This window comes from Panthera tigris, chromosome A2 (assembly GCF_018350195.1).
Source record: "Panthera tigris isolate Pti1 chromosome A2, P.tigris_Pti1_mat1.1, whole genome shotgun sequence".
Taxonomy (NCBI): domain Eukaryota; kingdom Metazoa; phylum Chordata; class Mammalia; order Carnivora; family Felidae; genus Panthera; species Panthera tigris.
Window position 1 is genome coordinate 32,702,562 of NC_056661.1, and position 27,997 is coordinate 32,730,558.

General features: G+C 43.0%; 1 protein-coding gene and 1 non-coding gene across 10 annotated transcripts in view; both read right to left on the minus strand.

Moving 5' to 3' along the window:
* MAGI1 (membrane associated guanylate kinase, WW and PDZ domain containing 1) overlaps window positions 1-27,997 on the minus strand; it is a 629,340-nt gene that overhangs the window by 17,052 nt on the left and 584,291 nt on the right. For 3 of the 9 annotated variants that reach the window (XM_042979366.1, XM_042979364.1, XM_042979369.1), the window contains exons 13-18: window positions 26,984-27,015; window positions 16,668-16,884; window positions 9,973-10,064; window positions 8,324-8,516; window positions 5,637-5,930; window positions 2,461-2,664 (exon numbers count right to left, since the gene is read on the minus strand). In XM_042979366.1, coding sequence (XP_042835300.1) covers window positions 2,461-2,664; window positions 5,637-5,930; window positions 8,324-8,516; window positions 9,973-10,064; window positions 16,668-16,884; window positions 26,984-27,015 — 1,032 coding nt within the window. Of the gene's footprint in view, window positions 1-2,460; window positions 2,665-5,636; window positions 5,931-8,323; window positions 8,517-9,972; window positions 10,065-12,916; window positions 13,001-16,667; window positions 16,885-26,983; window positions 27,016-27,997 lie in introns of all 9 variants that reach the window. The other 6 variants (XM_042979371.1, XM_042979372.1, XM_042979370.1 and 3 more) reach the window with 4 other exon arrangements.
* Window positions 1,980-2,052, minus strand: TRNAK-CUU. Its single transcript has one exon. It is a non-coding gene; the product is annotated as a tRNA-Lys (tRNA).

Consider the following 27,997-nt stretch of genomic DNA (forward strand, 5'->3'; position numbering starts at 1 on the left):
AGCACAAATCAGTCCTCAAGTACACTGTATGAGTTTTAATGTTTACTTTCTTCCTACCAAGAGAGTGTGGGATGTGTCTCTCTGAATTTTGTATGAAGTACTGAAGTTTAAAAAATGTCTTTTTATTGGCAATTGCTACTGGATAATTCATCTTGAACTGTATTTTTTGGTGTTCAAGTTTTCCGAAACTATTCTCCACTGCATTAAGTCAACACCTAGTATGTGCACAGTAGGATAAAGTGCTTCTGCATATTTATATCTTTCCTGACTTCAAACTCTTTTTCTAGGCCCTTCCTTCAAGGAGTACTTTCCTTCCTTCCTTCCTTCCTTTTTTGGACATTATCATTCCCACACTAAGACTGACCAGTATAGACATAGCAAGTCAAGGCCTGTGTCCTGTTTTTTTAAATTAGTTTTCTGAAATCTCTGTAGGGCATGTACATCAATATATCTAAATTTATATACTACATTTGGCTCTCTCACTAAATTTTTCTGGCTTCCTTCATTCTTTCCATTAGAAACCTATGTTCTATTAACTTGTGATCACATTCCTAAACTGTAATTGCCTTCCAGAGTGGTGAACTGGCAGAATGGACTCCTGACCACACGGTAAATTACTAACCATGCATCTGAGGCCGGGTAAAGGAGATGAGCAATCAAGAAGCTATTTTTTCCTCCACATTTGAGTTGGGTATTTTTGGTTCAAAGGAAATTCTCTGCTCTTAGAACCAACAATTTTCAAATATTTATTGTTTGGTTTGGGATTTATTTTTTTCTCAAAGGCACAATTTACACCACTTGAATTTTAAACTAAAAAGGATCACCTTCTAACAATTACAAAATACTCCTTTGGGGGGCACGTGGCTGGCTCAGTTGGCAGAGCATGCAACTCTGAGTCCCACACTGGGTGCAGAGATTACTTAAAAATAAAATCTTAAAAAAGATTCATTTGGTGAATTACTTCCAATAAAATCTCTGATTTTCTTATTTTACAGATCAGTGACAGGGATTTTTATCACTCTATCTCCATAAACCACATTCTCCTCTTGAGAAACACTGACTTTAGGATATAGATTTTATTTTATAACACATGTATAGTAACAACACCACCACCACCAAAAGACATTGAAACACCGGAGACAAGTATCACTCTCCTCCCAAAAGCAAAGTCTGCTGAGAATGAAGTCAATATTCAGGACTAAATTCCCTGAAGAATCTATACATAGTGACATCAGTGTATCAACTTCATTTTTATTAAGAATAATGAATATTGATATTTCCTGCTATACAGCTTTATTTTGTAGGGGGCTGTCCTATATACTGTAGGATGTTTAGAAGCATTCCTCGTCTTTCCCCACTAAATGACCTTAGCACCCACTCCAGACAGTGTGCCCAATGTCCCCTGGGGGGCAGAATCACCAGTGGTGTAAAATAAACCAGATTTGAATTAATAACCAAACAAACTAACAAATAAGAACAGGCCTACTTTAATGCAGATATAACCTATCAAAAATAGAGGTTTTATTCCTTTTTCATCCACATGTAAAAATTAGAGACAAATCAAGTAGGCACAAACCCTAAGAATCTCTCATTTAAGAAAACACTTCTGGGGCACCTGGATGGCTTAGTCGGTTAAGGGTCCAACTCTTGATTTTGGCTCAGATTATGATCTCACAGCCATGGATCAACCCCTGTGTTGGGCTTGGTGCTGAGTGTGGATCGTGCTTGGGATTCTCTCCCTCCCTCTCTCTCTGCCCCTCCTCCCTTGAGCACTCGCATGCACATGCTTTCTCTCTCAAAATAAAATAAACATTAAAAAATATTAAAAAAAAACCTTTTATATGTTCACTTATCCTGAGAGAAAAGAATAGTATTGGCTCTGAAGTGTCATTATGTAGGTTTTATGTCACTGTATCATAGTTAAATTTACATTTTTAAAAATTTTATTCACTTGTTAATTTAATTTTACATAGGCTTCATACCCAACGTGGGGCTTGAACTCACCACCCTGAGATCAAGAGTCACATGCTCTACCAACTGAGCCAGCCAGGCACCCCTCACACAGTTACATTTTAGTGATTTTTTAAAACTCTTTATTCATTTCCAGATAGAACATCAGGGGATCTTTACCACTGTATTCAAACTACTCTATCATTTTAAGGACAAGGGTACCAAAACCAAAATAAAATGGGCAAAGTTGAGATTTTCTGCAATGTTTATACTTGTAGCAAGGCAGGGCCCCAGCAAAAGAGGATTAAGTAAAGGGAGTGGGGGGGGCGGGTAAGGTTTAGTAACAATGGCTCATGATGGGTATGTTCAGTTAGGGATGGATAAGGCTGCTTCGAAATCGACACTATTCAATTACGTGAATACTAAGGAGAGAAAGAAAGAGACAGAGAGAAAAGAAGAGGTACAGAAAGAACTAGAGAGAGAAAGAGAGACACAATAGGTATACTTTACCATCCCCAGGAATGATGCGGAGGGTAACTGTGTTTCCTGCTTCCTTGATTAGGTTGACAATGTCTGAATGGGACTTGTTGGTGATGGAACATCCATTCACTGCCAGGATCCGGTCTCCCACTTTCAGCTTGCCACATCGGTCAGCGGGACTCCCCTCAATAATCCGACCTATTTTGTGAGGCATAGCCACACATGCATTGCCTGCTTTGATATCGAGTTTTTATTTTTTTTTTAAGTTACGTGGGAATATAGTGAAGGGAGGAGAAAAAGGGTTGAAAAGGGAAAGAGAAGGTTAAGTGTTAATTAATTAAAGCATTAAGCAAATGTTATTAAAGGAGAGCTCTGTGCCGATGGTCAAAACATTGGCAGTACTCAGTGCATCTGTGGAAGGAGCTGCCACCCCGGAGTGATGGCTCCTAGCTCCTTGCCCCATTCCAAATGAGGGGGAACCCCCAGCTTCCCTCCTCCTTCAATCGGTTACAAAATTTGTGATAGTTAGCAACTTCAAAGACTCTCGAGCGCCCCAAAATAACTCGCCATTGGCTTATTTTGGGTCTGCAAATGTGAGACCCAGAGCTGGGATGGATGCTTTACACACTGTGTGTTCGTGTCACTTCACTTTTGCCAGCTGTTAAGCTTCTGCCAATGTTTTGTTCTTCCTCCATTTAGAAAAAATAATCCCTAGGTGTCTGGGGAGGCCTAAGAGTCAGCTACCACCAGAAATTCCATCTGAAAACACCTAATGGACAAACACTTAGTCCTTCTGCCTTCTATCCGGAATGATGAAAGCTTTAGAAAAAAGGCATAATGACAAGAGATGAGCCAACAAAAACACCCAACCTTTTATGACCTTTGCTCAATCAGCCTGTCGCGTGCGCTTTCAGGGGAAGGGCCCGAAAGGCTCATTAGCGCTGAAATCCTCCACCTTCCTCACAAAAATCCCCTCAAAGGACAGTGAAAACCTGGTACCTACTCAGGCTAAGGACAGTGATCCGAAGCTGGATTCAGATCCTTCCTCAACCCTTTCCTTTGCTCATTTCCTTTCTCATTATTACTTATTGCACATCTACAACATGAAAACCAGGAAAAGTGCATTCGAAGAGGAAGGTTTCTAGTGCACTGTGAGGCACCCCAGGTCATAACCACGTGCACTGCTAACTTCTAGCGAGGGGTGGGAAACTGACTTTGAGGCCTGGCACAGGGTCTCCAGCTAAATGCATAGTTCCCTATTTCGAGAATTCGTCTTTCTGAGGACTGTGAAGCAAGCTACGCATCTGCGTCACCTTTCGGAAAGGATAAAACGGGCACGGATGACACTGAAATGGGCTAGGCTCTTCTGTCATAATTTGGACCTTGGGGATACCATGTGGGGGGAAATGCATCCCAATTTGTTTGAATTTCAGCATATCTGCCCGCGTCTGTATCACGGCACGTAAGGTCAAGGCCACAGAGCTTTTAATAGGGAAGCAAATGGTCTTTTGGAATCCAACAGGCAGGTATGGAGAGGCTCCGTACTCAAATTCAAGGTCCTCATTAAGTTTAGTGCATCTCCACAAACAACTCACAGGAGAAAGGTATCAAACAACAGGTAGGAGGACAGCTCTGTAGAGTGGGAAACAGGAGTCTCATGCAAGGTATTAGGGAAAGTTGGACTTGTTTAATGTCAGAGCCAGAGGGAAACAATCAAAGACCAAATTGTGAGAGACATTCAATAGTCATTTAATAACACATAACCTCCCACCTGACACATCTATTTCGATGGAGAAAAGTAAAACCAAGAATTCTAAAATCCTTAGAAGATCAAGGGGTGCATGGGGAGGATCAAACAATGGGATTTCTTACCCCTCGCTGCCTTGTTCGAGTATTTTTAAATTACACAGAAAAGCCCCCCAGATTAATTTACAAACAAAGCCCCCAAAAACCTTGCCTTGGTGTCCGGTCATCCCTTCGTGACATGCTGCGATAACTTTATTAACGTAGCTCACAGAAGCACTGTTAGTAACGGGCGTTTGTTACTGCAGCCACACATGCATAGACCTGACTGACTCACGGACTCCTAATGAACAGACTTTAGGGAAATGGCTTTTGCAGGAAGCAACGTACAAAGGCTAAATGAAGATAAAGCGAGTGCTACTGGATCCGAAAGCTGAAGGGACAGAGCACCTGGCCTGATCTCGGCCAGCAGTGACCTGGGTCACTGGTCATCGGACTCTTGGGGACAATTCCTTTGCAGATAGAGCAGAGTCCATTTCAAAGCCCACACAGCCCTGCCCCATCTCTCATCCTATTCCTTATTAATGAACAAATGTGCCTGGGAGATAAACACATGACTCTTTATCTAATGAAGATGATGGATCATTTCTGGAGTACATTTTTATCATCCATTCTAATAGGAAATAGATTCATAGGTTACTAGGTTCCTGGACTTATGTGGGTCCTGTCTTTGCTAGTACACCCATCAGTTAACCTTCTCAGAGGGTGACAAGTGCATTTCTCCATACTCTGCTGAAACCCCCAATATCCGGATGAGACAGGTAATCGGCCCTGCTAGAATTCAAGGGCAGTGAAGACAAACGGCTCTGAACTCAGATCTTAACCAGATCCTTAACCAGACAGGTTAAAAAATATTTCACATTTAAAAATTTCAGATGGGGAAAGAGTAGAGAAAGGACACAGGTAAGGTGGAACGGGCACTGCGTGTAATTATGTTTACTCCTTACACCTGTATTGCTCCCTAGGCATTTCTGTACAACCATAAGCTTAGGCTAAAAACCCTTACGCCTGCTGAGGCTTCTGCTGTTAATGATCTACTCAGGACCTCACAAAAGGCTTTCTTTGACAAAGACTGCCCACTCTACACTGTCGAGGTAGCTCTCCAAGTTTCAGGCAAATATCATCTATGCTTCAAGTTGTTTGTGCGCATGTGGACACGCATTCTGCATGCCGCTGAAAGGTTAAAAAACAAAACAAAACAAAACAAAAAAACCCCAAAAGTCCCACCTTCAGGAGGGGAAAAGCTACAAAACACTCTCCACCCCCAATTAAGACTTCAATTACCTGAAGCGAAAAGCATGAAGACGCTTCTGTTAATGAGACTTTGGCCATCTTTCACTTGCAACGCAACGCACTCGCCGGCATCCCTGGAATGTCCGGGGGGCGCGGACGGGGACACTCACCGAAAGTCGTGCCGGCCTCCGGCCTGCTCACCGAGGACACGATGACGAAGCCGAAGCCCTCGTTCTCGCCGCGCCGGATCTCCACGTCGTAGGGCTGCACGGCCGCGCTCACCACGCCGCTGCCGCCGCCGCCGCCGCTGCCGATGCCGCTGGTGCTGCCGCTGCCCGAGCTCACCGTGTTCAGGGAGTTCTGGCTGCCCTGCGGGGTGCGCTTCTCCTCCGTCAGGGACGCCGGCTGGTTGCTGCTGTGGTGGGAGGAGGCCGGCGAGGGCACCTCGTTCTCGGCTTTGGGGGCTGCGCGACAGAGAGGCCCGGCTCAGCCTCGGGCTGCTGCGCCCGCCCGCCGGCCGGCCCGCAGGGCAGCGCCGCGGCCCGGAAGGAGGCCGCGGCCCGGCAGGCTCCGGACGCCGGGCTGCTGCAGCGGTGTACACGGCTCTTGCACGGTATCCACCGCCACGTGAAAACACCCCAGGGGACGCCCAGCCCGTGTCACTGACAGCACCTTGCCTATCAGTACCCACTCTCAGGCTCAACTTGGCTGCAAGAGGGGCCCACTCGGAGCTACTGCCGGGGGCACGAATCACAGGAACACGAACACCGGTGCAGGGGTGGCCTGCACCAGGGACGACCGCCACCTTCGCTTCGGAGACCTTGGTGCACGTTCACCTTGTCACTGCCCTCAAAAGTCACATTTCTACTCCGCCTTCCAAGCAGCCTTGCTTTTTATTTTTCCATCAGGCAGGACCCTGTACCTTGGCCTTGCCATTAAGGTTGCCATATTGTGGGATTCTTGACAACACCTGTCAGAGGTATACTTAGTCTCTCTCCCTGGTTTCCAACTGTCATTGTCTACTCTGATCACACTCCTGGGTACATTAGCCTCCGTTAGGATTCCAGTTTTACTGCTTTATCGGGTGACAGGGTAAAGCACACCTAAATAAGTCACAGTAATAGGTAGGAGCCACTTAGGCTTGATGCTCCCAACAAAATGTGTGTTCGAGTTTTGGGTAAGGCATTTATTTTCGAAGCTTCTCCCTTCATAGATTTCTTTTTATTGTGGGAAAATATCCGTAACATAAAATTTATCATCTTAACCAGTTTTAAGTATAAAGCTCAGGGGCACGAAGCATTAAGTACAGTCACAATGTTGTGCAACCGTCACCACTACCGGCTACAGAAACTTTTCATTTGCCACAATTAAAACTCTGTACCCATTAAACGCTAATTAGCCATTTTTCCCTCCACCAACCCCTGGCAATGACCCTGCGACTTTCTGTCTCTATGAATTTGACTACCCTGTGAATTTGAATATAAGTGAATTCATACGATGTTTGTGACTGGCTTATTGTACTTAGTCTCATGTCTCTTAAGAGATTTAACATGGCTTTGACCCAAAGCTAAAAAGCCCAAATATTTAATATTTAAAAACAAATCTGAAACAAACAAAAATCACATTGCTTCTATTACTTTTATTTGGGTCAGTGAAGTCAGAAAGTTTTCATCGCCATCTCCAAAGCCATTTTTAACTGACAGCCTCTGGCTGCATGGAATACCATTTTAAGAAATCCTCCGAGGCCGCAGATGAGCTCTTGGAGCATAATCCGTGACTGATTAACACTGTTTTCCCTGGTTTCACCAAGGTAGGACTCTCACACTGGAATCTGATATCTTAATTCTATAATTAATGACATGCCATTTAAATGAGCTATACAAAAAATTTTTAACAAGGTGCCAGTTAATTTTATTTGGCAAGTATTTGTTTCATTCATATTAAAGCTATGAAGAAATGATAGGATTTCATGTCCTACTTCTTCAGTAATTCAAGTGATAGAAGGCCTAATCTGCTTTTTTCTGCATTCCGTCTTCACTATTTCAAGGGGGGGGGGGGGGCTGTAGACACAGCCAGGGGAACTACCACCAAGTGTGCTGTCAAGAGGCTGGTGAGTGAATGGAAGGAGACAGACAATGAGCTGTCTCAAAATGGCAGATTCTGATACAGAGGTAAACCATGATTCACAAGAATGGCAAGGAAGGAATGCCAAAATCGGAAGGCAGTTGGAAGAAGGAGGGAATTACTGAGGGTTTCACAGAGAAGGTTTTATTTGAGCTGGGCCAGAAAGGGTTTGTATGTTTGGAGAACTCACGAACAGTACCTGAAAGCCTGCAGGCAGGAGGAAGGGGTCAAAGATGGCCTAGCACTAGCCACCTCTACACCTTTCTGATGGAGAAAACAGATCTTGCCTGATTACATATGCAGGCAATAACAGAGTAAAGGATCATTCACTTTTTATGAGCTTATCTGGCAGCACAGAACTAATTTTTGTTCTTTTAATTTGAGGCTACAACTCTCCTGACTTTTAGAATGACCTCTTTTGTTGAGAATTAACATTAAATGAAGAAGGTGACTAACTTCTGGTCGGCAAGGGGGATGAGCAGAGGTAGTGTATATCTGACTAGTCTTCTTCTAGAAGCTTTTGCTGAACATGCACGAATGGCACATTAAAGTACTTTTGAGTGACAGAAGTTCTGCTGGGTTTGAGAGAAGCAGACCATCTGGAAATTCTGAGCTTAATCACATTTGCAAAGATTTGCTAAAATAGATGCTCGAGGAGGCAGACACAGGAAGGAAGCCTTTTCTGTGCATCAAGTGACAATGCGCTGTCTAAAGGGATGAATGAAAAACATACCTGTAAACACCACTTTGCGCCGCACAGTGAGATTGACGTGGCCTTGCTTGGCAGCTTGTTGCATAAGCTGGACCACAAGCTGGTGTGATTTTCCAATGACCGGTGTCCCATCCACACAGATTAATTCATCCCCAGACCTCAGGCGGCCGTCTGTATCAGCAGCACCCAGTGGTACGATGTGACCAATATAAATCTGTTGAATAAGTGGATGACGGGTGAAACATTAACCTTTTGATTTACTATTATACTGATGGCCTTCACATTGTTGAGAACAATCCAATGTGTTCATTCATGGCTGCATCCTTGCCATAACCGTTTATTGAGCACCCAGTGGGTACCAGGCCATTGTGAAGGTGCTATAACAATTCTTAAATGGTGGAAAAGTAACTTACTTCCTTTTTTTAAAGTTTATTTATATACTTATTTTCAGTAATCTCCATACCCAACATGGGGCTCCAACTCACAAGAGTCAAGAGTTGCATGCTCTTCTGACTGAGCCATCCAGGTGTCCCAAGAGTAACTATTTCTTGTTTGGTTCCTTCCATTTACCTGTGGTCTGGTGATGACTCACTCTTTGTCCTCTTTGCAGAAATAAGTCACTTTACCCTGTCATTTGCAAAATCTTTTCTCCTTTTCTGTTTACCTAAGAACCCTCCTTCTAGAAACTCTGGAAATTATACTAGTAATACTACTTTTCTTTAAAGGTCCAGCACTATGCCTAGCAATAGGGAATGCTCAGTAAATACTATTCAATGAAGAAATGAATACAGCAAAGCCTGGTTTGATGTCCCATCGCTGTACTTTTTTAGCACCCACATGCAGAGAAGCCTTTATATTTGGGGTCTGGTTGTATTTACCATTCATTAAACCTTAGCTAAAATATTTGTGTTTCCTTGCCTTCTGTAGACAATAATGCTTGTGACTACCTTTACCTAGTACTTAAAGTTTACAAAGAATTTTGACAAAAGACTGATTAAGAATATGGACCCTGAAGTCAGACCCATTCCAGTCCCTCCACTTACTAATGCTATGATCTTGGGCAACTGAATTAACCCTTCTTTGTCTTTATTTGATAATTTGAAAAATGGGGATAAATTCATGAGTTTGATGGAGAAATGAGAGAATGTATATTAAAAGCCATTAGCACAGGCCCTGGCACATAGTATGTGCTCAATAAGTGACAGCTATTATTATTATTATTATTATTATTAATTATTATCATGAAGAAGCTAACAATATTTATCTTTAGTTCTCTTTTCTCCTTTCAAAATAGTCCTGTGATAGGATACTAAATTTATTTTAAAGACGAGGGACCTGAGGATCAAGAAGGTTAAATGTCTCCTGACCTTTGTTCAGGGTTATTTTTATTAGTTTTTCTTAGTTGATGCCTATTATTTTGCTTTTTGTTTTCACTTTCCTTCATGGGGAGCTCCAGATGCTGCTGCTGCCACTTGTTATCATCACAAATACAAACTTTTAAGTAGGGAACTAGTCTCTTTGAATCCAGCGGATGAGCCATACTGTCAGAGATAAGGCAGATCTGTGCTGCACGCAGCTGGGCTCAAATCTTGGTGATCTGCCACGGCTGCCGGTTGGCTCTGGTATCTTAGAAGACAGCACTGGGGGGAAGAGGTAGACAAGAGACTCACAGGTTCTCCTGGTTCATTTCCACCCAGAATCCTAAATCCAAATCCAGTCTCTTTTCTCCAGAGAAAGATGTCCTGTTCCTGGTAATCTGGAACTGGAGAGAAGAAAGAAAGAAGAGGGAGGTTATTTCTATGATAAAAGGAATCCTGCTCTAAAGGTGAACATAGAGGACCAATCCTGATGGTGCTTGAGCAGATGACAGCTTTCCGACACAAGAGTAGGAAGCAAAATAATCCGGATGGATGAAATAATGGAGGACACTGGGCAGAAATCAGTAGGGGGACAGGTCACTGGGCCCTACGTTTTTTCAAAGGACTAATCACTGTTTGATAATTCCTAATCAAGCCCAAGCCATTATCCTGGACTAAGCCAGAAGTCAGTGTTGACCACTGCCCTTGGTATTGTTGTCAGAAAAATTAAGTAAATTAAAATCAGTATGTGTGGGACCACAAAGTGGGTGCCCGTGTCTGAGACGAGAGCTCATGCCAAGTCAGTGACCATTGAAACCGAAGCTCGCTCTGAGAATTTAGAAGTCCTAGTAAGCCATCTGATGTCATACCAAGTAGAGGATGAAAGAAAACAGCTTGAGTCAAAGAGTTTTCACTTAAAAAAAAAATCACTTCTTTCTCCCTTTATCAAGATCTGCAATCCAATCATCTGATTTGTTAGGTCATTTTTGCCAAAAGTTACTCTTGAACGTCCTAATATGTCCAGTTTTGCAAAGTTTGCTATGATTTCAGTAGTACTACCCAAAAGTAGCTGGCCTTTGATATTCTCAACATGAATGATGACTACAAAAGTGTTCCGTATCAATTTTCATGTTTTCTCCACTAGAATGACTGCTTTACTCCAGAATTTGCCTACAATATTTTAAAATTATAAGTATTAACTATTATCCAATAACTTGATATTTTACTCTTAAAACTCATTAATGGTCCAAGCTTTAAAATAAAAAATCTCATTTATTAAAAGAAAAATAACTTCTGTAAGACAATACCCACTGCATGTGAAAGTGTTCTATACACCACTGTGTTACTTAACGAACGTAATAAAAAATTATTTCTATTTAATTCTTTGTTAGTATTTTAATGTATACAAGTGTATTTTGTGATCTTTAAATGACATATCTTTTATTTAAAGAAAAAAAATGGTTTGGTGGCAGTGAATCCTAAAGGAAACTTTCAAATACTGTTCTACATACTTTCTGGCTTGTTTAAGAAGTAGGGTTTTGGGTTGAAGGAGTGCGTAGGCCTGAGGGTTTAATTCTCATCTTCAGTTTTGTACAGTGGGGAGGGGAGAATTCAAGTTGGCAAGAGATGTCCCTTTTTAGTGACCAACCCAATCGCTTCGAACGTACAGTCAATGAATACGCCGAGAGAGAAGAAACTAAATGGACAGGTAAGTACCAGTCAGAGAAGTTTGAATCCGATATTTTTGCCTGAGCTATCTTAATACGATGGGCTTTCGTTGGTGCTTTATGCCCAATGCTTTTTTATTGTAATTATGGAGGCTAAGCTACAAGCCTCCATGGAATATGCAGGTAAGCTACATCATAGGACTCCCATAAACACAATTTGAGAATGATATTTTCTTGAGCACGCTAAGGTAACAGTATTTTCTTTCTGTTCGAGTAGCTGCCGAAAGGGTATTTGTTCTAATAGCCTCATTGAAACAACAAATTAAATCAGGTTGGGTCTCCGTCTTGGGTTCACTCAAGCAGGAGGATTATTTCCAAAATAGACCATGGGTGCTTTGCAGCCAGCACACGGTTGCTGGCAGTCTGCCTTAAGTCTGCTGAGCCCTTTGTCAACAAGGGAAGGATCTCTGCAGAGACTTCAGCCTACGCCCATTTTTCTCAGCATCACTGAACACAAGAACACTTGCCCCTCCTCCACTAGCACCAAATGTAGCAAGTTTCTGCCTTCATTGACTCATTTAGGTTTGTTACTATGGTATGGGTGGTTGTGGCCAAAAGACTTAGGCTTATCATACAGTTTAGTCCATAGGAAAAAAAGCATTTGTGTCTCTCTGAGAATCAGTGGTAAAATGGCAAATTTGTTGCAAGAGCTTCCTGTTGAAAAGGAAGATGCCCAAAGACACCAAAGACATTGAAGATGCCAGTGATGAGCTAGGAAAACACAGACACCAACACGATACATCAACACAGACATGTTACAGAGAAAGTCTTCTGGCACTTTGACTTTGGCATTTTGACCATTACACTCTCCCATCAACCACACTCCACGTACCCAAATAGCTGACTTTGGTGATAAATCAGTCATGAACTGTGTTACAGAATTACAGAATTTCTCTTTTGTGTTCTCGGCTGCCACTTCTGCCCAGGGGCATTGAGGTTTCTAATCCCTGCCCCAAAATGGTTTGCTCTCCTCTTTATTTCAGGCAGATTTTAGAAGAATTTAAGTTTTTAGGAGGCAGCAGGGAGGAATTATCTTTCTGATATTGATATCACCCCTCCCCTTTTTTTTTTTTTTTTTTTTTTTTTTTTTTTTTTTTTTTTGAGTAAGGCTGAATCAAAAAAGAACTAAGAAAACTTTGTCCGGTTTTTCTCCCTTTTAAGCCCTTGCACGGGGGACAATGTCAGCAGTTACCTCCTTTGGTGATGCCAGCGACAACTCAATAAAGCAGTCAAAAGACTTCCTTTGATAATTACAAAGAATGGAGTCACTAGGTTTGCAGAGAAACCTCCTGGTGTCTCCATTACTACAGACACACATTTCCAGACTTGGATAAAATGTGCCCATCACTTTTTATTTCATCTTGTCTTTGGTCTGTGCTTGGTCAACAAGAGTGCCATAACACTTCTATTCATGGCAGTTCTCTTTCTTCCCTCCCTTCTCTGAGTTTTCCCCCAGCCCCCGAGACCAATGGCAACATCAAACAGTATGAATAATAATGGAGAAATAAAAGTTTTCAGTGGATCCTTACTCTGACATTCTCCAAAACTCGTGGAACTGATCTCTCTTTCTCTTTCACCCTTGCTCAATCCCGATGCAGGCGAAGGTGACATAGCTGGAATATTAATTTCACAATTTTGCAAAGCTTAATGTATGTGCTTTCTCTTAGTTCATTTTAATTTAGTTGTGATTGATAAGGAACGTGCAGTTAAGCTTTCACAGTAAAGGTCATGGCTGCTATGGATTTTAAAAGACTAGAATTTGATTCTGTGGGTTTTTTCTTCTTTTTTTTCATGGTGCTTTTCTTGTCAAAAGCTGGTATTTACAGTCGTTCCATGGAGAATTTCACAGAAATAGCATTACCATCCCCGACTGTTCACATTTAATTATACCTTAAAGTACACATTCTCGTATGACTTTGTTTTAATCGTGTCATGAACTTCAGGTTTGTCTAAACCCTGATTTCCTTTTGAAAAAAAAATTAATTTACTTTTGTTACTGCCATGCCACAGCATTTATTTTGAAAAGTATCAGATTCCCAATGGAATTCATTCTTGTAGTAATACCTGTTCAGATGAATTCTAGGCAGTTCAACCAGAGTAGCCTTTTATTTACAGTCAAAAATCATCAGATCTGGCCAAGATCGGAACAAAACACAAATAAGAGCTGTCATAACAGCTCTTAAAATCTGGAAGTACAACCAAGCTCCTTAAACTCACTACAGTAAAGGATCCCTGTGACCAATTCCAACCTGCGAGCATGTTTCTCCTGAATAGGACAGGTTTACAACATTGGTACAACAGCTCTGACTTTTTTCTTTCCAAACTATTTTATGAACAGAGACTTGCAAGCTTTAGACTTCCTTTCCTACACACGAGATACTAGCTTGTCTTCCTGAACATTCGCTAGTAACACTGTATCAGTATCATTTTTTAAAGCCATGTGAGCAATTGACATGTTACTAGAGAAAATACAAAGCAGGCCACGTGGCTTTTAAAGGACTTCCATACTTGACTTTGTTTTTAATTAAACATTTAAGCCCTTCAAAGGGATTTATTAACACATCCGCAACTCAGATTGATTCATTTTTGACACTGGTGTTTTGACAGATGGCCCTATCAGGAATACACTACTTTGTACAGCATTTAGACCACGTGAAGGAATCTGATCAGAGACTGTAAATCTTCACCCTGTCCTTCAGAATAAAATGAAACAGAAGAAAAATTTATCTTCCAAATAAAAAGGATAACATGGGTCCAATGAAAGTGCTATTCCTGACTTCAAGTTCCCCGTTTTTCTTGGAGAATTTTGTTCATTTTAATATGTTTTGGGGGGAGGGGCAGGGAATCACATCTAACAAGGCTACATGCTGTATTTTTTTTTTTTTTTCCTCTGAAAGACAAGATAAAAAACAATCTACGGTAATGGGAGAAATGGATCTGGGATAAAGCAAAACACTGATTAAAAGACAAGATTGATGTAGGTTCATTTGCAGGTACTGTGAAAAGAAGAAAATCTGTGACAGACACTGAATAATTATCATGGGGGGTGGGGAGTCTCATCATTACTCTCATTGAGAGGTGAGGAAGAAATCCATGTGTATCTTAACATCAATTAAGTTGTTACGATCACTCAATTATGGAGCCTCCAATCACCCAAAAAGAAACTGATTCTCATTTATACTGCTAGATCCTAGTCCTTAGATGTTATAGAAAGCAGAGACAAAACTGGCACCATTCCAAATATTTCGGTCTGACAGCCGCCTGAATAATTTCGATGCTTAAGTAAGCTAGCTGGCTGTGTGGTAAGAGTACATATTTTACTTTTTTTTTTTTTTTCCTGGTAAAAACTTTCTGGGAAATTTGATGAGACACTAAATTCTTAAGAAATGTTGCTTCCCCCAAGGTGAACACGGAATTTGAGCTGGTGTCTCCTATTAAATGGGTACATTAGTCGTCTGTCAATCTGCCATGCCCCAGCAGCACTGCAGAACACGACTTCTTCCATCACCAAAAGATTCGTCCATGAGAAATTCAGTCATAAATGTGTACTGTATGGAGGAAAGCAGGTGCGTGGTCAATAAAGCAATATCTCAACATCAGCTGAAGGTGGGCCATTGATTGGAGGAGCCACATGATTAGAGGGAAGTGTGAAGAGAATGTGAAAGTATTCCTCTTTGGAAAACATTTGTTCGATGAAATCACTACAACGAGTGAGAAGACAGAGCGAGGACAGACCCCGGGTTCATACGTACCAACTAATGCTTACAAGGGATGTTCCAAATGGAACTTCATTTCCTCTGGCCTGGCCTCAGGATCTGGATACTCTAGGGGGTCTTTCTAGACCAGGGACTAAATAAATTCCTTCTCAGATTATCTGGCTTTTGTCAGCATGCGGAATCCTTAGCCAAAACCGCTTATTTCGTATCCCACACTATTGTAGTAAGAACGCAATGCTATTTCTCCCTTGACGAAGGAAAGACTAGAGTGACCCTGAAGGACTTCCAAAATTTGGTAATCGTCAAGACTCCAGACTTGCCTTGTGTCCCCTAACTGCTGAATTTCACCCAGGAGTGTGGCCAACTATCCTTCTCAGATGGGGATGCTGGCCTCCCCTGCCCTGTTTTGTTTGGGTCACAGAGGAATCACTCCAGCCAGCAGAGGAAAGGCTTCAGAGCCAAGTCTGAGTGGGTGGGCAAGAGGCTGGAGCCTTGGGGGCTTTGCCCGAGAAGCAACCACAGCTGTGGCTATCAACAAAACTTGTCTGGGGCTGGAGGGGGTTGGGGGGGGGGGGTGTCAGTCACAAAGAGGATGGACAGAATGAGTCTCTCCTCTCCTCCAATTTTAATCAGACCCTTCCCCAGACTACGCCTCCTCTCTCATTAAACATTCGCGCCCACCCCACAGCCCGATGGGAAAACGCTCCTGTCGACTCCTTCCGGGCTGCTGCATCCTGACCAGTCGTCCTCACGAGAAAATGTCACTAAGAGCAACTTCCAAAACAGGGGGTCAGTCTGTATCCTCTAAGACTAGGGCGCCTTAGGGGCTTTCACTGATAATGGCAGGATCAATGATTATTATGTTTCGTGAACAGTGTTTGGAATCATTTCATAATGAAAAGAAATAAAACACAAAGGCACTATTAAGGGCATTAAGAGCCAAAAAGTGACGATGGATGCCGTCACCAGTTCACATTTATCGAAAAGGTGAAGCCAAAGGAACACGCTTGACCACAGTATAAATAATTAAAGTACAAACCACTCACTGTGGGTTTTTTTTCCTTCCTTTTTTAAGGGGAATGTTTAAAAAGGCTGGTAATGGTAAAAAAAAAAAATTACCAGTATTCTTAAAAACTAGGAGACCGCTAAGAGAGCATTTAATTTCTTCTCATTACTCCTGCAATCCAAACCAATCGTATTTACGTTCTATGGTACATCAGAGCTGTTTCTTAAGAACAAGGCCACGGTCTCTACACGGGCAAGAGTTAAGGAGACAGCAGCTCTCACCTGCCACTTCTTCTAAGTGAAGGGAAAAATAAATCCATTTTTATCCAAGCCCTTTATTTGACCACCATCCATATCAAGCCCTCCCCAAACTGCACACATAATGGATCCTCCATGAACACCCAGCAGATTCTATCACTACTCCGAGAAGCTTTCGCCTCTCACCTTGATTTACCTCTACTCTGTGTACACACTGAAAATCTATTTTCAAGAAGCCTCAGGAGACGGTTGAAGCCTTGGGGAGGGGGCTCGGGAAGACAGGGGCCAGGGTGCTACTCACGTCGGTTTTCATACATGCTCCTGGACTGGGCCCAGATTTTAAAAGGATCTGGTTTTTTCTGCCCAGAGCTGTCGGTTTGATCTGGAGTTGGGGCCTCTGCAGGTGGGTACTCGGGGAGCACCTGTGTGCTGTGGCTTGGGGAGGCCGTGTGCAGGCTCCGGTGGCTGGAAACACTGTGCTGAGAACTATTCTGGCTGTCCTTTCTTTCCAGTGGTTGCTGAAAGCAAGCGAGTGAGAGAAGCAAGAAGAGAATTGTTATTGGCTCTCTGAGTGGGTGTTTCCATCAGCTTGTTTTTGTTCAGCACGTCTGCGCACACATATGTAAATACGTCAACAACATTTGGGTTTCCATCTTTCTCCAGCTAGTGCTGCATGCAGATAAATCCCCAGGTGATTGGCAGACAGAGAGAGGGGCGGGCCAGATGGGAAGACATAATCACAAACCATATTGCTCTCTGGGCTGGAGCAGAAAACAAATCCAATTTCCATCATAGGTTCCCAGCTAAGACCCTGGGTGCATGTCTTACAAGATGTATCAGTTTAGCGTCCTCATTTTTGTGGCTGCTGTTTTAGAAGGTCCCAGGGCAAGTCGTGAAGTGGGGAGACCTCAGGATATTGTGGTAACTATCTAGGTGAGGGAGGATGATGGCTTGGACCAGGGTAATGTGGCAGAGATGGGGACGAGTAGGTTGTATGCAAGGTGTGAGAGAAGGGAATCAAGGACGGCTTCAAAGTTGAGGGTCTGATCCAACTGCAAGACTCAAGTAGCCTCTTAATGATATGGCGGCGATAAGGGGGAAGATTATTTGGGTCTGCGCAGTTAGAAGTAAGAGTTCGGTTCTGGGCTTGTAAATTTGAGCTATGAGACGTCCATCTGGACGTGTCCTATAAGCAACTGGATCCATGACTCTGAAATTCAGGGGAGAGATACGAGATGTATCACTTCAACATCAGCAATTTTTGGACAAAACCTGTGACACAAAATACCATGAGGGATTTAAATGTAAGGCTATAACAGCCAGAGTAAATACAATCAGGGCTAAAAATGTTCCTGGGGACTTCCCATTTTGCATCTTTCAATAATAAAATGCCCCACTTTTACCTTTTGCCATTAGTTCTTCAACACTGTAAGGAAGAGATCAGACCTTTTAAAAAATCATGCCTAGCATTATATGTGCACTGGTACTTATAAGCATATAAGTAGTTATCATATGAAGAGCTTCCATAATTCTTAGCTACTCAATTTTGTAGGAGTCACCTTTCACCTCTTCACCTCCTGACACTGCTGTTGCTTAAAAAACCAAGATCAGACTTTCTACATGGGTTGACCTCAGGAGGTCAGCCTTGTTAGATCTGCAGCCTGTCCAAAGTCCAAGCAGCATTCAAAAGGAAAGAGTTTCATTAAATTTCAATAGAATAAGCAGGTTTCTGTGCTTTAAAACCTGCTCAGCAAAAGACCCTTCCCATTTTATGAAATGCTCTTTGTTTGGATGGTGATTGAATAGAGAGCAAAACCTAGTGGGAAGAAAAATACCTGGCAGGAAATGAAATCACTTCAGTTCTTATTTCCTTGAATAAAAGATGGTGGTAAGCCCCAGTGTTCAGTTTCCCCCATTCAAAATACAAATTCTGGAATCCTGCCTCTCACTTAATAGGTGCTATGTCCCTATACTTATCTGCTTAAAAGCACCGTAAAGGGGCAGAGGACAGGAAGGGGTATCTCTGTCCTCTCTTATGGGACCTGTATAGCTTGTGCTAGTTAATTGGTTTCCTAAGATCTTTAGACCCAGAGCATTTCAGTTCCCTAAAGTCCCATGTAGCATCACCATCTTCCCCTTGGTCTTACAATCAACCCTATCAAAACCTTCCTCCCTCTCTCCCCAGGTATCCGTCACCTTTCATTCCCCATCTTCATGGAAATGTTCAAGTTCCCTTTCATCTCAGTCTCAGGTCCCTTTACGCCCTCCCCTTTGAGTCTTCGCTTCGATATCGGTATCTGAAGAAAGTCCCAGAAAGGCAGAAACTTTGTCTACCCTTGACTATTACAGATTACAGGTCTCAATATGGATTTTGGCAAGGATTCAAAGGTGAGGAGATGGGCATGTATTTGATGAAGGCAAGACAGAGCACTTAAAATTATATCTGGTGTGCCTGTGGGAGAAATTTGAGGCCCACATTCTACACTAGCAAAGAGGTCTTGGTAAGTAAAACCCTGAGAGGCTCAGTTCACTCAGACTCCGGGGGACAACGTACATACTCTGGTGAAGGCGACAGGAAAGCACATTGAGATCTGGGCAGGGACAACTACCGCCGTCCCCCCATATGGACACCGTTCCCTTGTGAGGATGAAGTGTTCAGCTCAGACCTACATGGATCCGCATTCCAGAGATGTGGAATAAAACCTGGTTTTCCGGCTTCTAACAGTCCTTCCCGACAGCACCTCCGGCTCCTGGGGCCAGCTATCTGATTTCTGCCCTCCAAGAACCTCAGTGGCTGCCTTCTTGCCTCCCTGGGGAGACGTGCTTGAAGACTTCAAGTCAGAAAATGTTAACGGCCAACACACCCTTTCACATTTATTTATTTTTGAGAGAGACAGAGAGCCAGAGCGCAAGCGGGGGAGGGGCAGAGGGAGAAGGAGACGAGAATCAGGCAGGCTCCAGGCTCTGAGCTGTCAGCACAGAGCCTGACGCGGGACTTGAACCCGCAGACCACAAGAATGTGACCTGAGCCGAAGTTGGATGCTTAACCGACTGAGCCACCCAGACGCCCCAACTGCTTTTTATAAGGTATAGATAATGCTTGTTATAATCAAGACAAAATTTAAAGCTATTTTCATCTGGAAGTAAACCTTGATAAGGAGAATTAATGCAGCTGTGACTTTTTATATTTTGGTAGTGTTTTATTTTTGTTCTCAGGAAAGGAGGAAAAGAGTATTTTAAATATAAAAGGAAGTAATTCCACAGATTAAGGACCTCTGGAGTTCACCCTAAGAACCGCATCCCCTCGTTCAAATGCCCACCGTCTCTGGGTTCCTCAAATAGTAGCAAATGCCAGAATGTGGGACTGGTCTATTGACACTAAATTCATTTCACAGTTAACGTCAGTCTCTGATCCCCGAATCTTCAGGATCCTTTGGGTCAAGACGACGCTTCACAAAGCCTCACTGGGACCTAAAGTGAGCTGCCCTGCAGGGTTACCTGAGGGAAAGGTCACAGTCTTCTTTCCCAGGGTTACTTTGTAGTCCCTGGAACCCCAATGTAACCTCTGCCACTCACCCCCTCCTTCTGAACTGGAGAAAAATTTCTTTCTGGCAACCTTGCCCCACTGACAGAATCTGCTAACGGGCTGGCCTTTTCTCCGGCAGAGAACGCACATGTGTTTTTACACACATGCCCACAAGTGCATGTGCACAGGTTGTGTCTGCCGTCTTGTGGCTTCCTGAGACCCTCAGATGGATGTAACAAATCTCTGACACGGAGGACCTGGAAATCTCAGGTTTGACTGAAGAACGGCTTTGCCATTACCACGGTGTGCAAACAAAGTCTACCAGAAATGGCTTGGGCCATTTTTCAAATTTTAACACCCTTTCTCACCTCCCAACAAATGTCTGACTCTGGTCCAATTTAATACAAAATAACAGAATGTGGAATGAGTTTGTAAAACTGTCTCTGGGGGCGCCTGGGTGGCTCAGTCAGTTGGGCATCCTACTTCGGCTCAGGTCATGATCTCACGGTCCATGGGTTCGAGCCCCACGTCGGGCTCTGTGCTGACAGCTCAGAGCCTGGAGTCTGTTTCGGATTCTGTGTCTCCCTCTCTCTCTGACCCTCCCCCGTTCATGCTCTGTCTCTCTCCGTCTCAAAAATAAATAAACGTTAAAAAAAATTTTTTAATAATAAAATTATCTCTGAAACTGCATCTCTGCATCCCTTTTAAATGCCACCTAAACCCTGTCCCTAAATTTGGCAAACAAAAGTAAATAAAGCATCATCCTGAGAACACGCTCAAAAAAAACTATGTCACCACTTAAAGCTATCACTAGATGACATATTCTAACCCACGCTAATGGGCTAATGCACAACATTCTGGAAGCTGTTTAGATTTTCCTCTGATAAGATTTAACCTCGCCTTATGTTTCTTTTCAAGTTCAATTATGCAAACCACTTGATTTGAAGATATATTCTGTATTCAATATCTTGGTAGTCTAAGTTTTTTGAAGCTATATGCTCTGGGTGTATGTGCTAGAGTTCAAAATATGCCTTCTTCCCTTCTGTGGGCATGCTAATTAGCTTTCGTGCTGCCTTTTATCTGATCAGAGCCCAGAACCGTCCAGGAGAAAAGTCATGTTTATGTATCTCTCAAATTAAAGTCAACTTGTACCTCTACAGCCACCCGGAATTACCTCTCAGCAAAGACCTGGGGCATGAGAACAAATTCACTTCTGAACTAGCTATAGCACAGGATCAGATTTGCATCTGGTGGGACTGTCTTTCTCCTCATTTTTCTAGGTGAGAAACTGGCCCCAAGAGATCTATCTGTAGCTCAAGAGACATTTCAAGTCTGTTCTTCAATGCATACCAGCACCACGTGACGACCTAGCACACAAATGCCAGAACGTCCAGACCAAGCCCTTGTACGTAGCTGCCCACAATGCATATTGACATGCATTACAGTTCACTCATCCAATAAGTACACACAGGACACTTGCTGTGAGCCAGATTCTCAGGCATAAATGTGTAAAGGGAGATAGTACCTAAACTCTTAGAATTGATGCTCGTATCTAGGGGTGTGTGTGTGTGTGTGTGTGTGTTGATGGACATTAATCACGTAAACCTAACAGTTTGATACCAACATACTGCAATGTCCTGTGGGTAGGTGGTAGGGAGAGACTTCTGGAAAAACAGCCCATTAATGGGAACAGTATGTGCTAAGTCTTCAAAGCAAAAACGAGCTTGGGCTGTCTGAAGAAGAGAGAGAACGTAGTGGGACACAGCAAGGGAGTGGGATGGCCTCAGATATGCTTGGAGACCAGATACTGCAAGGACTCTGAGGGGTGCTTTAAAGAGTTTGGGTTTCATTCTTAGTTCAGAGGAGAAGAAATCTAATCAGGAATTTAAAGCAGGGATGTGCCAGGACCCAAATGACTTATAGAGAGTTTGGTCTGGCTACTGAGGGGGTGACTAGGTTGGTGTGGACAGGAGTAAAAGCAGAGAGGAGAGGCTATCGTGTATTCTATGTGAGAGATCCAAGGTGGTTTACACCACAGAATAGCAGTAATGAAGGGGAGGGGGAAAAAGTGAAGTCAAAGACATTTCGGTGCCAGATTCAATAGGCGTTGCTGAATGGAGGGCAGGGAAGAGGAAAAGGAGGGGAGGACATCTTGGAACCACGGATATTCACCTCCCAGGTCTCCAGCTTGAGCAACTAGTTGGAAAGATGTACCACATACTGGGATGGGTATTTCCAAAGCCAGCTCTTGTCACTGCTCTGATTATTTGGGAAGGAAGATTTTTATCTTTAAATCTCCTATCAGTTGACTAGGAAGAAAGAAATGGGCTCAATTTTCAAAGCTCCACAAAAGTCCTTGGCCACACCCTACCCACACACACTTGTGTCATAAGGCCTTTTAAAATAAAATTGTACCAACCTCCCTAGAACAGATGATTTCCTAACTATTGACAGGCCAGGGCAATCGGGAAGATGCAATGGTTTTTATAAATGGAAATAGGAAAAAAAAATCAACTCATCAGTATTTCACAAAATGATTTCAAAACGAAGGTGCTTATAAAGTGAGCTGAAAATATTTGCTCAGAAGAGTAAATGAATACAGACAGCACTTAGGAGCTTAAATGATGAAAAGAATTCATGTGGCTTAAAGATGACAAATCGATCCATTTTAAAGCAAAATTATTTACAGTTCACTTATCTGCCAAGACTGAAGGCCACTGCAGTGATTTACATGGACAACAGGAAAAACTCCAAGTGCTGATGAGATATTAGGCCAATGTCGTTAAAGGTTGTGCAAAAATCAGAGACTCAAATACAAGCCAAAGCAGAGAGAGGATGGTCTTTCTCTTTGTCTCTTTCTTTTATCATTTACGAGTCTAAGTCAAATAATCTCTTCCAAAAAGGCAGATGAGAGGAGTTAATGGAGAAGAAAAGGAAAGTATTGATCGGATATGAAAATGAATTTTGGTTCACATGGAATGTTTGAAAGATACAAAAGCAAAGTCTATCTTCTAGGCTCCGAGGGGTCGAGGGAGTGCATCGCTGAGAGAAGGTGAGGGACAAGGAGACTTACATGAGCAACCCTAATCCTTCTTCCTTCTACTACTCACTGCTTTGTGGCTCTGGGGAGTTAAGACAACCAGGAGAGTTTGAAAACCAGGCAGGATACATAAAACTGGGTGATTCTGGCTGGGGTCACTCACTGGGTATATTACCTGAGATCTCTCTCTCTCTCTCTCTCTCTCACATCTCTTAACAACTGGTCGTCAGCAATATCCCTAGGGTCTCTTCCAAGGGAAAGGAGCAGAGGACAATGGACCAGAAACCTGTCACTACTGCTTCCTTTCAGCTTGCTGCCTTTGCTGCAGTTTGTTGAAGAGACTTCCTTGGTCTCTCTGACATTTTGTGTTCCCTGTATGAAAACTTGATGCGAAGTTTTTTAGTAACTGGGGAAGTTTTGTCTTCTTTATGAATATGGTATGCTTTCTTTGATCTGACAATAATAGCTACGTAAGTAAAGCTTCCCGTATTGCTCAGGCTGCTGGGGAACTCAGAAAAATTCCACAGCTCAATCACAGCATCTCAGCCCTGGGTCCTTGCTGGGGCTTTGTAAGGACTATTTAACTTAGGAGGTTGTAATTAAGAGCTGAGTGATTTTCATTATGTGTGTACTTGGTTCTAGATTATCTTTCTGCTTTTTTTTTAACTTGGGAAGGTTTCTGCCTTTATGCCCCATGAGGAGGATTCATGCAGATCTGCCTGTTTATGTGACTATTGCTTCTCTCTCCCTAGTTGCCTGAGGGCAGGAGTGTTTTCTGGTTTAGATCCTGTTGTATGCTGGCACTGGGTCTGGCATACAGAAGAACCTCAATAAACACAGGCTGAGGTAACAAATGCATACAATTTTTGGTGATTTGTGACAATGAATCTTTGATACTAATTGCTAAATAAATGGATAGATGGACGGATAGTTGGGGATGAGCGCATAACAGATAAACGCATGGACAGATGCATGGATGGGTTACACGGACAGATGGACAGATGAAGGAAGGGAGAAAGGGAAGTCACAGCTGGGAAACGAACTAGTGAGAAAACAAAAGTGAATACTGACTTAAAATTCAGGGTTTGATGTGGTATTTAGAGTTTTAAATTAATTTTTTTAAGTTTACCTATTTATTTTTTTAGTAATCTGTACACCCAATGTGGGGCTCGAACTCACGATGCCGAGATCAAGAGTCATGAGCTCTACGTACCGACTGAGCCAGCGAGGCACCCCTAGAGTTTTAAATTCTTACAAAATCCTTGAGCATGATTCAGAACAAGAGTCTCAGTTAAGTAGGTTTCCAGTCAGGATGATTAAATTGGGTCTCAGAATCAGTTCTCCAGTGAGGTCTAAAACCTGACAGCAAATATGTCTTATTTTTTTCTCTGCCATGTGGCAAAAAAATTCCTGATGTTATGGTATTAACATCCAGGTATTAAATGAATAACAATTTATTAAGGCACTGCCATTGTTCCCAGTGTACAGAACCCATAAGCTTAACATTTAAACTAAATCTAGTAGGTGAAACTGCTTATTAAGAGTAAGCTAGAGACACTGCCCAGGAGGGAAAACAAGATCAAAAAGTCCTTTTGTTCTAATAAAAACCCAACTAATTAATTATTGAAAACATTAAAAAAAAAAAAAAAGGTATGAGGGCAAAAGGAAGCTGTCAGTCACATGAGCGAGCCAACAATGTCAGAAGACTCTAGAACAGAGAAAAAACATGGTCCCGGGTTAAGACCGTATATTCACAGAGCTAATGGTACATCTCAGCATGTTATAACCTGGCACAATCCGCGTGCATTCATTACTTATCTTGCACAACTGACCCTGTCTGCTATTATGTGCCTGGCTTTCTGGAACCATGACATCCAGCTTCCCCATGGACTCCCTTCGACCCCACCAGAAAAATCCCATCATCATCTGTCTCTCTGGCAGGACATCATCAAAATTCTAACTGGGGAAGGGAAACAGCTCTCAACCCACCTGTACAGAGCTCCCACGGATCACAGATGTTAGCAATGCTCTACTGGCAATGGCAGACCTTGGCTGATTGTTCCCAAATTTTGTACAGCAGCTGCCAGAGTGTGCCAGCAATGCTGTGAAAACCATCATCCCTGTCCTGGCACAGAAATCAGGTAAGGACAAGCCCCAGGCCGGGGGCTTGTTCTTTTCTAACCCGGCAACACACCAGGCTCTTAGCTTGTGGTAATTAAGAGCCAGCAGACTGTGGGCAAAGCAGTTAAGAACGCTTTTTTCCTAGGAATGCAGCCGGAGTAATTGGCTTGCTGCTTGCTAATGACACGGCTTCTACAAAAATAAACTGTCATAGGGAATTCTCTTAACTGACTTGGTGAAAACAGGCTCTATACCTGTTTGATATCCTTTGAGTTCGGCAGTGAATTCCAAAACACTTTGGGGAAGAAACGATGCAAGTGAAATCCACAACATCCTTTTGCAAAGTAAGTTTAAATGGGATGCAAAACCAAAAAGAACACCTTACTCCTTGATGTCATGCTCCCTGGGCAGACCTGCTATATCTCCCCCCAGTATGCTCCTCGTTAAGACTCCATTCCATGTGGGGTGTGCAAATTAATTCCGTGCATCACGGAAAACGCTTGCGGGTGGGGGAGAAAAAAGGATGGCTAACTCAAGCTCATGAGACACATCTTTCGGATTTACTTCTATTTTTCTGAAGGCTGAATAGGTTTCTGACTATGACCTGGGGATCAGGACACACATGTGCCATGTGCATGCACGTGCACACACACACACATGCGCACGCGCGCTCCTGAGCATTGGCATCTCTGTGGTTCCGATGTGCACACCTACCAGCGCTTTTCAGCTTCAACATTAACACAGACTGACAAGGGAGGCAGCCCGAAGTCACATGTTGTAGACACCACAGCACCGTGCCACTGGAAGCACATCAACTATTGCAGGCTTTTCTCTTCGGACAACTTAGGAGTGGAGCTTAAGAATGCAAGAAGCTTCTTTGCTCATCTCCTTAATAAACTTCTGCCTCTCGCCGCCAGGCTTGGAGACAGGTGGAAAGAATTCCACTGCAGCCCCGTACGCTGCAAAGTTTTAAAGGCTCTCCTTTCCCGGATGGCAGAAAGCCGTAAATCTTCCCTCCCCCGAATACTCTAAGCCACATGGAAGTACCCCTCTTTACCCAAATGTTAATGAATCGGGAAGCTTCCTTCTCCTGGATCAATATCATAGGCATCCTAGGTCCAGATTTTGAGTTTTTAAGTAGCATTTTAATTTGTTGTCAGTGCCCTGGGAACAGAAGCTGACACCACCAAGCACAACACCATAGCCTCTAAGCTATTAGCTAACATGTCAACTAGGTAATGCATCTTCAGGGAAACCAGATTAGAAAGGACAGCAAAACATTGATTTTTTTTTTTTAAAGAATCCTATACCTGCAGCATAATGCTGCTAAAGCTAGCAAAACAACAAAGGACATTTCGACAGCAAGGAAATGTCTTATTCTCAATGCTGGGGCAGCGAACAGGGTTGCATGTGAGCGTGGATATATATACAGGGCAAAGCAATTCTTCAAACCTGCAGGCTTTTTAATTTTGTAAATAATTCATCAGCCAATGCATAAGAAAGCTCAAGGAGAGAATCTGCCCATGTGAACGGATGGAAACACCAGTTAAGAGCAACCTTACCCAGAAAGCAGGTGGAGCTCTCCCCCACCCCCCTCCCAAAGGAAACAATAGCATTTGTATCAAGTTAAAACACCTACGAAAGTCATCCATTTGAATGCGAGTCGTGATGCATTTATAGAGAAGATTCCAAACATGCATTCTTTAACCTGGCTCCTGCAGCCTGCCCACAAATCACTAGACAGTTAAAGACAAACCCAAACACCTTCTATACCAAACAGACCCTCAGAACTTAATCAAATGAGCCGGAGCTACCGTCTCCCCCATCTACTCTAAAACACATTACGTGAAGTCAAACTAGACGGCGTCCCTTCCCACCACCAGCCCCCACCCCCCGGCAAACAAGAATCAAGTAACTGACAAGTCCTTACCGACTTTGGGCTCTTCTTGGGAACTGGCAACCCTGGAAAAAATGCAACAAGGAGGGAAGAGGGGAAAAAATCATTAGCATATAAATGTTACCTTTTCCTTAAAGAACAATCCCCAGGTGTTTCATGGCAACCTAGCCATCTGCAGAGTTATGTCAGATTTCTCCCCAGCATCGGAGTTACCAGGCTGTTCATATCGAATCAAAGCAGAGGGAGGAGGAGAGCGAGAGGCAGGAGATCTATCTGCATTAGCTATGCTGGCTTGTACTGCAGCAGCCTGGAGGCTGGGAAAAGAAATTCACAGACCTCAGCGGCCTGGGAAATTGAACACTTGGACAGAATCTCAAATGCTCTTCTGGATTAAGAGAGACTTAACTTACAATTAAGTCCAGGATATTTCCTTTCCCCACGATCCACTTGTCAATTGAAGCGGACCAATCAGGACAGAGGAAGGGGTATATATTTAGTTGCAGAGGAGTACATGGTTAAAATTAAATTTTTCTTTCTTTTTTTTTTTTTTTTGGGTCGTTTCTTTCCTTTTCTCCCTCCCTCCCCCGTCCCCCACCGCCTTTCAGGAGAGGAAATGCCTTCTTTATTTGGATGAGCTGAACACCAAAACAAAGACGGATGTTCTTTTGCCAGCAGAGAACACAAATTTAACTTGCTGTAGGACCCCCTCCAGACCATGGGCACACCTCTCCATGCATGTCAGTCAACCAAGCACACTCCTATTTAGCTTGTTGGAAAGGACACTAGCTGGGGCCAGACCCTCAAGAGGAAAGCAGATTGTTGGGGGAGTGAATGAGAAAATTTCATGGAGCTGAGAGAAGATGATAATGGATAAAGAAAAAAGGCAGAAAAGAAAAAGGTATTCACTGATCCTAGCTGGCTTTTCCAGAACCCCGTCTTTCACGGAAGGGTGAGAGCTGGAAGAGGCTGGTGATTGCTGCACACTTCTAGAAAAGTCAGCAGCGATTAGGGGCAGACATATGGGAAACCTGCCAACAGGAGAGTGAA